This window comes from Syngnathus typhle, linkage group LG19 (genome assembly GCF_033458585.1).
Source record: "Syngnathus typhle isolate RoL2023-S1 ecotype Sweden linkage group LG19, RoL_Styp_1.0, whole genome shotgun sequence".
NCBI lineage: Eukaryota > Metazoa > Chordata > Actinopteri > Syngnathiformes > Syngnathidae > Syngnathus > Syngnathus typhle.
Window position 1 is genome coordinate 1577216 of NC_083756.1, and position 16797 is coordinate 1594012.

At 42.5% G+C, this 16797-nt stretch overlaps 2 protein-coding genes across 2 annotated transcripts; one reads left to right on the forward strand and one right to left on the reverse strand.

Annotated features, from left to right (window-relative positions):
* Window positions 1-6: 6 nt before the first annotated feature.
* Window positions 7-2747, reverse strand: LOC133143501 (clusterin-associated protein 1 homolog). The gene is made up of 11 exons (XM_061265432.1): window positions 2632-2747; window positions 2424-2508; window positions 2151-2330; window positions 1971-2066; window positions 1812-1895; window positions 1608-1741; window positions 1377-1515; window positions 1173-1239; window positions 998-1096; window positions 561-601; window positions 7-445 (listed from the first exon to the last, which is right to left on the reverse strand). Exons 1-11 carry the CDS (start codon window positions 2730-2732, stop codon window positions 299-301), a joined length of 1173 nt encoding a protein of 390 aa, XP_061121416.1. The 5' UTR covers window positions 2733-2747; the 3' UTR covers window positions 7-298.
* Window positions 342-9943, forward strand: LOC133143498 (zinc finger CCHC domain-containing protein 12-like). Its single transcript, XM_061265424.1, has 2 exons — window positions 342-452; window positions 4881-9943. The coding sequence occupies exon 2, from the start codon at window positions 5974-5976 to the stop codon at window positions 7429-7431; it is 1458 nt and encodes a 485-aa protein (XP_061121408.1). The 5' UTR covers window positions 342-452; window positions 4881-5973; the 3' UTR covers window positions 7432-9943.
* The last annotated feature ends 6854 nt before the right edge of the window (window positions 9944-16797 follow it).

Here is a 16797-nt window from a genome sequence, read left to right on the forward strand (position 1 = left end):
TTTCAATATGGAGTAACAAATTTATTCACATTGTTTGGTGGTTGTCATGTGTCAATACATCAATTAACATAAATTCGAAATGATTTGAGAAAATAGAAAAACCGAAACTGGAAGTGCAGGGGAGGACATTCTCTTGGGCGTGAGCGTCATTGAGTATAAGTACAGTGCAGATTCTTCACGCTATTTTCTTATGTGTTATATTAAAACGTCTAAAACGTGGAGACAACTAAGTTTAAAATATTTTCCATCAAATAATGTTTTGAGTTATTTTAAGCGTACCCACAATTAGATTCTGAATTCAAAAGTCATCATCACTCTTATGCAGCAGATGGCGTTTGGTGCCTCCCCTGGAAATGCAAGACGTCCTCGCTTCTTGACCCCCCAAAAAGCCATCCAATCCCAGGCCGTCATCTTCTTCGTCTTCATCTCTCTCGCTCTCCTCTGACTGAAAGGTATAATTCCACACATCTTGTCAAACTCAACTCCAGTCAAAATGAAGTAAATGTTGGAGCAAACTGCAGTACATGGGGAGGGCATTTTTAATGTTTTAATAGTTTTACCTCATCACTGTCATCACCTAGCATGGTCCCAAGGGCTGCTCCTAAATCAAACAAACCATAAATATACTCAATTACTTCTCTGGTTCTTCTATATCAAACAAATTTGTTTTAGGTTCATTTACCTGACATGTTTCGGCGGAATCTTCCGCCTTCATCAGAGTGTCACTGAAGGCGGAAGATTCCGCCGAAACATGTCAGGTAAATGAACCTAAAACAAATTTGTTTGATATAGAAGAACCAGAGAAGTAATTGAAAAAGAAAAAACAAGATGAACCTAGTACAACCATAAATATACTCAATCTATGTAGACGCGGTGATAATCTGTGTGATGGGTTATGCATTTTGAGGATCTTTGTTTTTAGCAAACTGAAAATCTATTTTTAGCTTGCTTTGGAAACTAATCACTGGCATCGGGAGCATATTTTTTTCTTCTTTACCTGCCACAATGTCATTTAGAGGAAGTCTTGGATTAGAAATTTGACACTCATCAGTGTCTCCATCTAGGCCTTTGTCCTCAAGAGTGTCCTCTTCATTAACTGTAATAAATAGAAATTGGATAATACGAGTTAGTACCACAAAGTCAATCTGAGTTTTATCAGTTGTTTGCCTCACTTGAACTCATCGAATCCCCATAATTCTCCTTCAGTGGTTGCATCATCCTGTTTCGATTACTTTCTTCCTGCGGGTATACGAAGAAACACGCTAGAACACATTCACATTTTCCAAGTAGAGCCTTCTCATTTGACAGGCCGTTTTTCTTTCAGTATTTAATACTGCCATCATTTGTGAAACAGAATCCTGTCTAGATTCACGTACCTCAAACATCTTCTCTTGTCTGATCTGTTTTTCCTGCTGCCATTCAAGGTAATAAACGTTTAGAAGGTTTTCCACTTGCAACTTGTACTGCTCCTCCAACTTCTCCTCGATCTTCTCGTATTCATCCATGAATAATGGCCTGAGAGATCCAAAGCAACATAGCCATCATTTCTCCTCTTGCCAAGTCATTAACGGGAATGAAGTCATTAATCGTTCATTGTCAAAACTCACCGGACACTTTGTAGTGTCTGGAGTCTTCTCTGATTCATCTCCAACTGCCAGTGTTTCTTTTCTTTCTTGGCATCCAGACTGGTGACGTCAGAAACAACATTCTTCATCATCACTTTGGTCTTCTCCACATTTTCCTTCATAAATGACAAAGATTTTAAGCAAGGATAGTTGATGATATGAAAACCCAACGCCCTGGATACACACCAAGACCTCCTTGTTGGCTTGTCTCAAGGCCGTTTCTATCTTGCTGATCTCCAGAGGTCTTGCAATGGCAGCCGTTCTCAAGTTCTAAAAAAAAAAAAATCCCCCGAGAACTCTATCAATTCCTGAACCCGTCCGTGTCAGCAAATATTTTTATCTCACCCTCAAGTCCACCTCCTTTCCTAATAAATCATACAGAGACGCTCCTTTGGACGTGGCCTCCGACGCCAGCTGCCGAGCTACTTTCAGATCTGAAATCTGGGGGGAAATACAGAAATGAAATGATAAATTTGACGAACTAAGATTCAATGCCGTTATCTGAAGCTTCAATAAAGTTCTCACTCGAGTGCCCAGTTCAAACTTGAATTTGGTGTTTTCCTCCTCCACTCTGTCCTCCTGGGCCATCTGCTTGGTCTTCATGGCATTGTACAATACCGAAGTGATCTTCAACATCTCCTTGACTGCGTAACCATCAGCCTGGTAAAGGCGCTTGGTGTTCATTTTGATGTGAGCTTTAGTTGCCTGTCATATGAAGAGATGCATATTCGTTGATGAGCAAAACAAAAACACAAAACCCCCGACATTTTCTGGTTCTTTCATAATTCAAGGAGTTACCATGAATTGAGCCACAGTCTTGATGAGCGATATCCGGTCTGACTCAGTGTTCATGTCGGTCGCAATTTCCATTTGGGGTTCATAACTACATTTGAGAGGTTAAAGGAGATACCGTCGTTCCATGAGTTAACATACATCTTGGTTAGAATAAGATGAATCCCGTAATTTGCATCGTATACTTTTTTTCTCCTATTGTTTGTAAACATACCATTTAGTAAGCCATATTAGGATTTCCGCAACGAGTGTAAAGTTGGGCGTTCGGAAGTTTTCCACAGATATCAAGCGAGGGAAGCCCAAAGCTCGCATCATCTCCGTAAAATCTATTGAAAAAAAAATTGGTTTTCATTAACATCATCAGTGTGGTGTATATGACTACTTACTTCGCAAGTCCCTGAAAGACATCTTGTCAATGGGCACGGATTGTCAAAAATAAAAACAAAATTTAGGAAATGCAAACGTCCATCCGTTTGTTTCTGAAAACAGATGTGCACACTAAATGACCAGTTTTGAAAACAATAAAAACATGTTGCGCTTCGGATTTGTGATCTTTATTGTTGTTATTGTTGGCCTTGCAAATGTGTCTTGCACGGCGACGCAGCGAGCTCAAAAGCCTTTGTTTACGTTCTCGTTGCCGCAAGCCGGCGGGTACATTCCGCTCCGTCACACCCGCAATGCAAAGCGTTTCCCCAGGCAACAAAAATCAACAACGACTTTCAACTAAAATAAGCGCCCCTGAGCAGATTTCAATTTTCAAAAGTTTTCATTCATTTAAATTAATACTTTCGGATGAAGGCTATTGTCACGCGTCCTGGTCAAGTAAAACGTATTGTATCTGTATTTCAATATGTGGAGTTAAGTTATGGAATACTTTGGGGGAAACGCTCAGGGAATGTCAGTTTAAAAAAATATATAAAGAAGAAATTATTTTTACAAGGTACAGAAATTAGGGTGTATGAGTACCAAGGGGTGCTTCGTAATTATTGATTTACGTTTCTTTGTTGGTTTTGTTTGTATGTTTGTCATGTTTTGTTCAGGCTGTTTTTATTTTTTGTTTTTTGTTTATTTCTACCATTCAGGTATTTTGTGTTGTATTTGAGGTATGTATGTATGTTAAGTGTCTGTGTGTAAAATATACGTACGTATTAATAGTGTGTCGGTACATGTTTAGTGTCTAGCGAGCAGCAGGTGGGAGATATTTTAGTAATTGAGTACTTTGTTGGGATAACTGAGGCAAAATGATTTATGGCTGGGTAATTAGGGATTATTAAATAGGGGGTGGGATTAAATCAATTATACTTCTTCCTACTCCTTTTCAGACATGTGAATGTGACTTATGGTTCTTTTGCGGTTATATGCTATATGTATGAATGTAGGTATGTCTGTATGTGTATATGCATGTATTTTGTCATGTCTTTTATTGTGTACAATAATCTTATTCTTTTTTCACATGTTTGAAATAAATAAACGAAACGAAACGTCAAAATGCCTATGCTCACCAGGCTTCTAGAAGTGCTGTAAACATTTGATTTAGTTCGACAGAACATGTGAAAAGGCTCAGACGGCTTTTTCCGGAAAATGTTCAGGGCAATTAAGGCAGTGTTTCCCAACCACTGTGCCGCGGCACACTGGTGCGCCGTGAGACAGAGGCGTAGCCAAGCCGGGGCGAGCCGGGGCGGCGCCCCGGTTAGGACTCCCTGCGCCCCGGTTGAAAGAAATCGAGCTTTTTCGTTTCTTCATTTTCATGCCGTTTTTTTCTTTCGGTCTTGCGCGAATGTGCTTGCGCTATTCTATGTGCGCGATGTTATCCATTCACCGTTTGCCTCCCGGACCCGGATGTTGTTTTAGCGATCAGCGAACGGCGTGGGTGATGTTCGATTTTTTTTCCTGTGGGCGCGTGTAACCCAGGTTAACATAGCCTTGTAAAATAAGAGCCTGTAATAAAAACAGTCAAAAGAAAGTACATTGTAAATATCTTCTAAACAGACCAACACAGATTAAAAGCATGTAAAATATTAAAACAATACAAATTTATTATTTTATTAATGTTTTGTATTTGATAAAATGACAAAAGTGTGAACATTCACTTTTATTTTGAAGGAGACATGATGACGTAGGAAAAGACCCATGTGACCAAAAATGCAAACTCTACTTTTTTTTTCTCTTTCCCGCCGTCTTTTTGTTTTGGAGAGATGATGACGAAGGTGATACGGGAGTAAGTCCGTTAAACTAAAGAGAGAGAGGGAACGTGACACAAGATTATATAACGTTTTTTCTATTTGATGGACTTATTTTTCTGTTTCCAAACTTTTTTCACCTTGCTGATGCACTAAGTGCGGAACAAAACTTGATTCACGAGAGTTGGTTCAGAAACCTCTGAACTAATAACGAAGCTGATTTCTTGTGCGAGTCGCAAGATGGCGAGCCACCAAAGAGGCCTTTGAATTTTTTCTCACGCAGGAGCGGAGAGCACTTGCTGGACGAGGTTTATCGAACCTGGTAGGATCTATCCATAATTTTTTCCCCCACTGCTACACCGAGGTGGATTTCGGAAAGGATTGATTGACTCTTCAGGAACAAAGCAGGAGAAACAAACTGAAGGGATATAGAGACATTTGGGTAACGAAAGTCGTTCAGTCTTTTGCTGAATTGTTTTGAGTTTTGTACATTTTGTCACTTTAATTTTTTTGTGAACTATATATACGATGATGCTGAAATGGTGTTATTGAAATATTGATTGGTGTGAACAAAACCAGTGAAATTGAGGGAATTTAAAAGTGGCTTTACTGAACTCAAATTAGATTTACTATTGTTTTCGAATTACTTACCCGTATTGAATATTATTCAAACAACACAAAGTGAGGGAACTAAACCGATTGAACCTTAGAATTAATAAAACAACCCGGGTTTTAAATTGAAGTTCTTTGAACTGAAAAGTTTACTGAAAGGAAACTTATTTTCTTCAACTAACTAGACTTGTATGTCTATTGTTGTAAATTGTATGTCAACTATTTTCCTTTATTTTTCTCTTCTAAAATAAGCCGGCAGTTCAATTCAAACCTTGGTCTGTGGTCATTTATTTTGCTTATTCTATCACCACTACAAATATAGCCGAACTTAGAATTGGTCCATGATCTAAATTACTGTAAGCACTGTCCAAAACAATATAGGTGTTACAGAAGTGGCGAGCCAGGAGTGGTGGTTAATTCAAATAATATTACCTGACCCAGACCTTAAAATAGACCAAGCCGGAAAAAAAATGGAGGTCATTGATAAAGAAAATATTAAAACCCCAAACTCAGTTATATTTAGTGGGCTCACTGACACTGATGTTGATGAAGAATTAACTGACTTCCTGATTAGGTACGGACAGATTGCTAGAACAATTTAAATAGATGAACCCCAGTCTTCCTACCACAGAAATGCCATTGTGGAATATGAGAGCGGCGCTGCCTTGACCGCACTTGAACCTTTACTGCCCCATACACTTGAATGCTCCAATGAAGTCTCTTACCACATCAGAGCTCTGTCAACTGAGTATTTATCAACTGTTATGAACAGCGCCACCCACAGCTCTTTCAGTGAACTGCAGAAAATTGCCAGAATAAGCGGCAAATCTTTCGAAGATGTTTTGCATGAACACCTTTCCAAATGTGCTCAGTCGATTGTAAGCAACCCAAAAACACCCGAAGATATGAATTCCGTCTCAGAGAACCAAAATGAGCCAACAACCACTGTTGAAAGACCACCAAAAGTCACTGACCAATGTCAAGATGAAACTATGAAACCAATTAATCCGAATATAAGCTTCAGTTCTCCTGTAACAGTTAACCAACCACAAAGTGACCAACCATCTCACATACCAGCACGCTTTTTAACTCCTCCAGAGGTTCAAAAGGTTGTTGTGGAACACACAGTGCGAAGTGAAGCTCCTGTCTCACCGATAAATTCTTCTTTCCGCCTCAGACAGTTTTCAGGTAAAATACCTTATCCCAGTCACGAGGTTGATTTTGATACATGGCGTCACAGTGTTGAGCTCATACTGCAAGATCCTGATTTATCTGATTTGCATCGTTCACGGAAGATCTTAGACAGTCTTGTATCACCTGCTGCAAATTTGGTGAAACCTCTTGGGCCTAATGCCTTACCATCTGCCTATCTTGAACTGCTGAACTCAGCTTTTGGCACAGTGGAAGACGGCGATGAGCTCTTTGCCATATTTCTCAACACATTTCAAGACCCAAGTGAAAAGCCTTCACACTATCTCCATCGTTTGCAAACAGCGCTATCCAAATCCTTGAACAGAGGTGGAGTAGTAGCCGGTGAAGCTGACCGACACCTTCTGCGTCAATTCTGCCGCGGCTGTTGCAATAATGCCCTGTTAACAGATCTTCAGCTTGGAAAATTGAAAGACAAACCACCTACATTCACTAATCTACTTCTACAGTTGAGAGTAGAAGAAGACAACCATATTGCAAAGGAAAGTAGGATGAAACAACATTTTGCTGCAACCAGACCAAAAGTAACAGCACAGTCTATTGCTGCTAGCGCGAACATCTCAGATCCTCCAATGCAAACTGATCTTGCTGAAATGCAAAACCAGATAGCTGAACTACAAACTCAACTGACACAACTGAAACTTAAAAAGGGACAACCAACGGAAATTCCACAAAATGACATCTTCAAAGAAATGAGAGCACAAATCGCTGAACTCCAGAGCCACATCACTAAGCTACAGCCACAAAGAAGCAAGAAAAGACTTAATCAACCATCAGCTAATACCAAGACAAACCCTGAACACAAAGTACCCGAACAAGCTCTCTTGCCACCTCAAGCTGCAAGTAAAAGATCAAAGCCTTGGTACTGCTTCCAGTGCGGTGAAGATGGTCACATCATCTCGACATGTACCAGTGAGCCAAACCCATCCTTAGTTGCAAAAAAAAAGAAACAGTTGAGAGAGAAACAGTCACTGTGGGATAAGCAAAACAACCAGACCCCACCTTTAAACTAAAAGTAGCACTCATGGCGGGACAAATGGGTGCTGAAACGGAAACTAGTCCCACTGAACATTCACAAAAAGCCAAAAGACAATTCTTCCACAACCGCTTCACCACTGTGAAAATTCCTAAAGGTCTGATTGGAGCTAAATACACTGCTCAAGTACAAATCAATGGACACGCTTGCCATTGTCTTCTTGATACCGGATCGCAAGTGACCACCGTGTCCCAGTCTTTCTACAAAAGCTATCTCTCACACCTGACAATCCATCCAATACAAGATCTGTTGGAAGTTGAAGCTGCAAATGGTGAAAATGTTCCCTATTCAGGCTACATTGGTGTTGATATCACTTTTCCAAAAGACTGTTTTGGAACTGAACTCACTGTGTCCTCTCTTGCATTAATTGTTCCAGACACACGCTCTAGTGTCCAGTCTTCTCTCCTGATTGGCACTAACACGCTTGACCCTCTTTTTGAAAACCTTCCCTTGACTGATACAGATCTCCGTGTCCTCCCACATGGTTACAGAGTGGTCTTGAGCGTGTTACAACAGAGACACAAAATGAAAGATGACGGCAGTCTTGGTCTTGTCACACTGTCGGGAAAAGAACCTGAATTACTTCCTGCTGGTCGAGTTTTGGAGGGAGTAGTCCATGTAAACACTGCAACGCCAGGGAAGTGGATAGTGGTCGAGTCACCTTCCTCATCCTCCTTGCCTGGTGGTGTCGTAGTCACCAATTGTTTACTTACCCTTCCGGAAAACCGCTCACAAAAGCTTGCAGTTGTCCTAAGGAATTAAGGTGAACATGACATAAGTATTCCTGCAAAAAGTGTCATTGCAGAAATTCATGCTGTGCAAGAAGTGATGCAAACCAAGCAGAAATCCAACTTGAAGTCCACAGAGCTAAATTTAAATTTCTCTGATTCTCCAATTTCTGCTGAATGGAAGGAGCGAATCATACAGAAGCTGAGTGCTATGCCAGAAGTATTTGCACGACATGACACAGATTTCGGTTGCACGAACAAAGTCAAGCACCAAATCAAACTAAGTGACGAAACCCCTTTCAAGCACAGACCCCAACTAATACGACCACAAGACATCGATGCAATGCGTCAGCACTTGCAAGAGCTGATGGAAACAGGAATAATCCGCGAGTCTGAATCACCATTTTCCTCGCCAATAGTTGTGGTAAGGAAGAAAAACGGGGATATAAGACTTTGTGTCGATTACCGGAAGCTGAATTTAAACACGATCAAAGACGCCTATGCACTTCCTAATTTGGAAGAAACCTTTTCTGCACTCACAGGATCGAAATGGTTTTCGGTCCTTGATCTCCAGAGCGGATACTACCAAATCGAAGTCGATGAGACAGACAAGCACAAGACAGCCTTTACATGCCCGATGGGATTTTTTTAATTTAACAGGATGCCTCAGGGTGTTACAAATGCGCCCAGCACATTCCAAAGGCTGATGGAGAAATGCATGGGTGACATCAATCTGAAAGAAGTCCTTGTCTTTCTAGATGACCTCATAGTGTTTTCAGAAACACTCGAACAACATGAAACCCGACTTCTCCATGTACTCAATCGTCTCAAAGAATATGGCCTAAAACTTTCCCTTGAAAAATGCATGTTTTTCCAAACATCCATGAAGTACTTGGGCCACATCGTTTCCCAACATGGTGTTGAAACAGACCCTGAGAAAGTTAACGCTTTAAAAACATGGCCAAGTCCCAAAAGTTTGAAAGAGCTACGTTCTTTCCTCAAACGGTCCTCTGAGGATGCCATCTGCTCTGCCCTCCACTTGGCCCTCACCCACCTGGAGAGAAGGGACTCGTATGTGAGATTGCTGTTTGTGGACTTCAGTTCTGCCTTCAACACCATTGTGCCACAACGCCTCATCAGCAAACTTGACAAGCTGGGCCTCAGTACCTACTGTGGTGAATTCTCTTCGATAGTCAGCTGGTCTTCCAAACAAAATGGGGAAAAAGTGGCTGGCTTGGGGAAGGAAAAGTTCAGTCACACATGGCTGATTGGGGAAAGATTTTATTCAACCGATGTCAGAGAGAAGTGTCTCGCGCCCTAGCCAAGATGTCGAGTTCCTTTGTCTACCCTCGCCTTAAAATTTATACTCTTGCGCTTCCCTCCACGCGGGAGCGCGCAGATGGGGCTGTTGGCTGACCTATGACCCCACAGTCGCCTCCCTATCTCTACCCGGTGTGTATCTTAGCAGTTGTTAATGGAAACCAGATGTGTCTGGCGCCAATGAGTCTACCTTCCTGGACCAAGCCCCAAACAATCCCACACGAACCTGACCCGAACATGACCCGGTCACACTTAGGCTTACTAGTGAGATAAACATTGTATGATACCAGAATAAAAATACACAACACTACCTCTGCAACTGGCTACTGGACTTCCTCTGTCAGAGGCCACAGGTGGTACGTGTTGGCGACAAAATCTCCGCCAGCATCACGCTGAGCACGGGGGCCCCCCAAGGCTGCGTGCTCAGTCCACTGCTCTTCACCCTCCTGACGCATGACTGCACTGCAACCTACAGCGACAACCGCATAGTGAAGTTTGCTGACGACACGACTCTGGTGGGTCTCATCACCAAGGGAGACGAGACTCAATACAGGCTGGAGGTTGACCTTCTGACCACGTGGTGTAAGGACAACAACCTCCTGCTGAACGTCGACAAGACCAAGAAGATTGTTGTTGACTTCCGGAAGGGTCACACCCAACACCGGCCGCTGACCATAGACGGTGCTGTGGTGGAGAGAGTGAGCAGCGCCAGGTTCCTGGGGGTGCACATCAGTGAGGATCTCTCCTGGTCCACCAACACCGCATCACTGGCGAAGAAAGCCCAGCGCCGCCTGTACTTCCTGCGGAAACTCAGGCGAGCGAGCGCTCCCCCGGCCGTCATGACTACATTTTACCGCGGCACCATTGAGAGCGTCCTCTCCAGCTGTATTGGTGTTTGGGGTGGCGGCTGCACTGACTACAACTTGAAGGCCCTGCAGCGCATAGTGAACACGGCTGGTAAGATTATTGGTGCTTCGCTCCCCTCCTCGAAGGACATTTACACCTCCCATCTCACCCGTAAGGCGACCACAATTGTGAGTGATGTGAGTCACCCCGCTCACTCTTTGTTTGACCTTCTGCCCTCTGGGAAGAGGTACAGGAGCCTGCGCTCCTGCACCACCAGACTCTCCAACAGCTTCATACTCCAGGCTGTTAGGATCCTGAACTCGCCCCCCCTTTCTGCGTAGCGTCCTGTACTTTGCGCTATGCTTACTGTCTGCTGTAAGCGCACTGGCTCAGTTTTGCTCCTCTTATTTATTGGGTTAATATTTATTCATCATTCATTTTATTTATTTATTATTTATTATTTATTGGGCGGCTCGGTGGCGCGCTGGGTAGCACGTCCGCCTCACAGTCAGGAGGGTGCGGGCTCGATTCCACCTCCGGCCATCCCTGTGTGGAGCTTGCATGTTCTCCCCGGGCCCGCGTGGGTTTTCTCCGGGCACTCCGGTTTCCTCCCACATTCCAAAAACATGTTTGGTAGGCCGATTGAAGACTCTAAATTGTCCCTAGGTGTGAGTGCGAATGGTTGTTTGTCTCCGTGTGCCCTGCGATCGGCTGGCGACCGGTTCAGGGTGTCCCCCGCCTACTGCCCGATGATGGCTGGGATAGGCTCCAGCACTCCCGCGACCCCCGTGGGGACTAAGCGGTTCAGAAAATGGATGGATATCATTTATTGTTTGTGCCTTCTTGTTTTTATTTTGTGTCGTCTACTTGTATGTCTATCGTGTACTGTGTCTCGTCACCGTGGGATAGAGGAAACGGAATTTTGGTTTCTTTGTGTGTCTTGACATATAAAGGGATTGACAATAAAGCTGACTTTGACTTTGACTTTTTTTAAGTCCTGTAGCAAATGTTGATTAGCCAGGGAAGCGCATAAGCGCGTGCCCTTCCAAACACATACACCACTTCCTCATAGCTTCTTTAGTCATTTTTCAATAATCTTCCAATTGTTTACAGCAAAAGTTTGAAAAGCTTGAGAAAATTTTAACTTAATGGTATGACGCCAAATGTATTAGAGATTCCATATGTCGTAAAGTGTTGTATTTTTACTGTCTTTCACTATCTGTCCTACTCACTCCCTCCTTCTGAGGCTTGGCAACACCCATGCCTCACACCTTGACAAACTTTCTTTTGTTGAATGTGTTTGTTAGAGTGGTGCTCACTCATTAACTTAGAAGCAGACTGCGCGTTTTTTTGGTTTGCATTGTTCGTTCAGTGCTGGTGGATAATATTTGGGTAGGACTTCTAGTAATGTGACCCTGACCTTTTTTGCTGTTATATGGGGGAGGGTGCAGGTCTGTTAAACTTGGATACAAGTTTTGGGTACGGGCGGAAAGCCTCTCTTGCTCCTCTGCTTTTGAGCTGCGTCCGGGACAGTGCGCCTGCGCACTTTGACCTCATTGTCTTCCGGCCTGACAAACATACCGTTTTTTTCCGTGTATAGTGCGCAATATTTTACTAATTTATTGTCCTAAAATCTGGGGTGCGTATTATACATGGGTACAAAGAAGAAAAAAAAAAATTTTTTTTTTTTTAATTTTTTTTTTTTTTTTTTTTTTTTTTTTTAAATAAAGTCATGGTACAACAAAACCAACAACAGGACTGACCGACAAAGTCGTGGAACAAAAAGACAGGGTGACATTACCAAAGACAGGAACAGAATGACAGTAACACATGCAATGATCCAACGGTGAGCGAGGGGCAGACAGGACTTAAATACAAAACACGTTACATCGATTGAGGTGACACAGGAAGAGCGGGGTGACACGAACAGAAACTATGGCAACCTAGACACATAGCAAAACTGGGGACGAGACATGACAAATCTCCCCCGAAATAAAACTCACCTTTCTTCTTGTTTGTTGTCAATCGCGCATCGCATTCAGCCATCCTGCCCAACACACTTAGTAAAATTCATAATTGACGACACATCGTTTGATGCGATGGTGCAATCCTCGATGGTGTGTTATTGTCAAATATTGTTTGTTTTTTAATCTCCATCGCGGACCGGACGTCATACGGAGGCCGCCATTACAGATGCGCAGAACGGTTGCGCAAGACACGTCAGCTATATAAAGAGCGAGAGTTCAGTTCTCCACCTATTAGTTTCAATTCACAGTTTAATTAGCAGTTTCAATCAGCAAATAACAAAATGCGTATTACAGGTAATATTTTATTTCACAACACTTTGCCTTGTTCCTTTCGTCTCTGCTGTTCATTTCAAACACGCTCCATACGACCGCAATGCTCTTGTATCAGACGCTCGCTCGATCACCTGCTAGTTTGCCGTCTGCCACAATGTACCCTACACAAATCCGAAACATTTGTTGCGGCTCCGAGTCACGACGAGGGGCAAGTTTTGGTTTCCAAGGGTGTTTTTATTCCTCTTCAACGTCTCTCCCATACAGAGCCGCCGTGTGCGCACGGAGCGCGGTGGTGCGTTTAGGGGCAGTCGGAGAAATCAACGCCAACAAAAAAAATGACATCCAGCCTAGTTAAGACCATACCAAAGACTTTAAAAATGGGACCCATTGCCTCCCTGCGTGTGTGACGATCTTTGGGACTTAAAAAAAAAAAAAAAAAAAAAATTAAAAAAAAATTAAAAAAAATTCATAAAAATTGGGTGCGTATTATACATGGGTACAAGCTTTTTTCCAGCATCAGCATGCCATTGTTAGGGGTGCGTACTATACATGGAAAAAAACGGTAGTCGCAGCCTCATCGCTTTTCATCTTTCTATCTTTTGTCTTTTGGATTTGTTCTCTTCTCTCTTGTGAAGCTTTCAACCACATTCTAGCACAATTCAATTCTCTCTCTTTTCTTTTCTTTTTCAGTCCCTTTGACTTCCTATCCACACTCTCCTCCAAAAGATCAACCACTGTCTTCCACACTTCAACTTTCAACTTCCCTTCTACTCCATACTTTTTCTTCCACTTCGGCATGTATTGCATACAATTAAAAAATATACTCGCCATGTACTTCTCATCTCCGTCAAGAGCTAGAGATTTACCATTTTTATTTCCCATCTTAGCTAGGTATTTTAGGTTTATACAATCTTTTTCAAAAATTTATACTCTTTCTTTGAGGATCCTCAATGCAGGTTTAAATTGACCTTTCAACAAATTACTACCCTGTGTTATTGCCGTTGATCAATGCTAGAACTGGTATCTAGTCGATTTATCCTACCAGTCACACTCTCAAACGTACAAGTTTATTATCCCTGCCTACGCGAAGTCCTCTTTAAAAAAGAGCTGCTTCATCCGGATGGGGGACTCTACAACACCCCCTCCTTCCCTGGGAACTAAAGACAACCGTCCAGTTACCCAGCCCTGCCAACGCGAAGTAGTACTCTTTTAGAACAGTGGTCGTCAAATGAGGGTACACAGAGGTATTCTTGAGGGTACGGGAGATTTTACAAAAATATATAAAACTGTTTGAGAACCACTGCTCCAGAAGAGCCACTTCATCCGGAGAGGGACTCTACAACACCCCCTTCTTCCACAAGACTTAAAATCTTCTGTCCTGCCTATTTACTTGTACTTTTCCCTGTGCACTTTTACTTTTACGCGTTTCACAACAACCCAATCACAAAACTTTAGGGCTTTAACTTACTTGTCCCCTGGTTCGTTGCACTGCTGGATCCCGTCAATCCACCTCTGTCAGACGAAGGCAGACCTAAGATGCTGGCCCAGCGAAGAATTTCCTTCCCAGGTCTTTCTTTACCAAGTCCAGCTAAATGGACGCTGGCCCGTTGACGGTGTACAGCGTGTCGTCCTCCGTCAGCCAGATGGCGGGTATGAGAGGTCCCGGGTTTCGGCACCAAAATGTTAGAGTGGTGCTCACTCTAACTTATTTTGCAAGAACCACACGGGAGACAATTAAGTCCTTTTAGACACCTGCAGGTGGAGAGTCTATTCGTCGCTGTGCGTACAGCGATGATCGAATGAGGTCTGACTCTGGCCTCCTGCAAGAGCATTTTTATTAAGAGAAACAGGGTGGGGGTGACAGTGGACTGGATAGAGAAGAGAAAGCCCTTGACCTCTAGTCAAAGTATAGCAGGGGGTGTTTTACGACGTTGTGTAGGATGGGACAAGCTAGGTTATTTATTACTGGTTGCATTCCAACATAAGCATAAAACTAATCTAGCTAGGTTTATTTAAATGTATTTTGAAATGCACCGGAAGCTGCGCATGTTTTTGTTGAAGCGACTTGACAACTGATGAGTGGAGACGTTAGCATTACTTGTGTCATCTAAACGAATTTTTCTCCTCTCCTTATCCTCATGGAATCAACGGCTGTAAGTTATCATTGTTTATTGGATAACTTAATTATTGTTTATAAAGTTAAAAGTTAAAGTTAAAGTCCCAATGATCGTCACACACACATCTGGGTGTGGTGAAATTTGTCCTCTGCATTTAACCCACCCCCATGTGATTTTGATCCATCCCCTGGGGGAGAGGGGAGCAGTGAGCAGCAGCGATGCCGCGCTCGGGAATCAGTTGGTGATCTAACCCCCCAATTCCAACCCTTAATGCTGAGTGCCAAGCAGGGAGGCAACATAACGTTTTTGCCACTGTTAAGACATTCAGTGTTTTTGTTGAAGCCAATTCAAACCATTTTGAGAATGCATCTATTATGACCAGGCATTATAACCCTGTGGATTGTGTTTAGCACATGTTAAACAAGCTGTACAATTTTTTTTATTTTATTTTTTATAAATGTTTTGAATATGAATCAAATTCATATGTTGTATAAAGCTGACTGAACTGCCCCATTATCCCTCCTCTTGAGCCATGCGACACGCACCATGGCTCAATATTGCTGCCTATTTGTATAGGTTCTATGGTAGGACAGGTCTGTCTTCTGGTCATTCATAGATACCATTCTCCACTCTTGCCCCTCTTCTTGTATGTATAAAATTTGAAGTGTCTTTTGCACTACAGCTATGCTGTTTCATCTGCAAGCTTGTTACCTCTTGACACCTTATCAGTCTCGTGCGTGCCCTGCACATGTGCATATAGCTATTTTTCGTGGCAATTGGACTGCTTCCACAACGAGCTTAGTTGTAGTTTCTTTAGTTTCTTTTCAATCATTTTCTCATTGTTTATCACAAGAATCTTAGCAATTTGAATAAAAATCAAAATGTATGTTTTATTTTACTCAATTGTATGATTTAGAGAATCCATATGTAGTAAAGTGTTGTATTACTACATATGATTTCATGTTCATTTAATTTGACAGAACTTCCAAAATGCTTCTCAGTGTCCCAGTGCATACATGCTTTGGGAATCATTTGGTGATCTAACCCCCCAATTCCAACCCTTAATGCTGAGTGCCAAGCAGGGAGGCAATGGGTCCCATTTTTATAGTCTTTGGTATGACCCGGCCGGGGTTTGAACCCACAACCTTCCAGCCTCAGGGCGGACACTCTACCACTAGCCCACTGAGCTGGTAAGCCCATAAGATAAGAATATTCATAGAAGAAACGGTTTGTTGTTTTACTTGCAGTTTCACTCGTTGTGTTTAACACTGAACAGAAATAAAGGGAGCAAGACGCTCTGAATCCTGGCTCATGTGTTCTATACATGAGTTTGGCTGGCTGATGAACTGTGACAACGTACACTAAGTACTAGGGGTGTAACGATACATCGATACACATCGATTAATCGATATAATGCTCTGCGATTTATTGGCATCGATGCTAAAGGTAAACATCGATTTATATCGCCGTGTTTGACCTCGGACATTAGACGCGACTTTATTTTGAAATCCAGTTCATTGTTGCTTGCTTCCTCTTTTCGGGAGCAGTGCGCCCGGCGTTGTTGTGTTGTGAGCAGATCACGCACGTGAAAGGGGAGGGGACAACTAGTACGCGGCTCCTGGGCTGCTGCTATGGCTAGTGTCCAAAAAGACGAGGAAATTTGCTCCCCTTTAGGCTTCAAGTCATTCGTTTGGAAGCACTTTGGATTCCAAAGAAAAGATGGCTCAACGGACAAGACACGTGCAGTTTGTAAATCCTGCCATGCGGTGATCAAATATTCAGGGAGCACAAATCTCGCCGCACATTTAAAGAAAAAACACGACATCAAAGTTCAGTGTTAAAGTAAGGAATTTGTATACTACAATACTCTTGTAATTTCCTAAATAAAGAGTTTGCAGTACCTTGTTGATTTTGCGTATGAATTGTTATAAATCAGGATATTGTTCTATATTTTTTATTAAAAATCGATCGTAGAGCACTATATCGCGATATATCGTGAATGAATCGCAGCAGGCTTTAAGATATCGGCAAA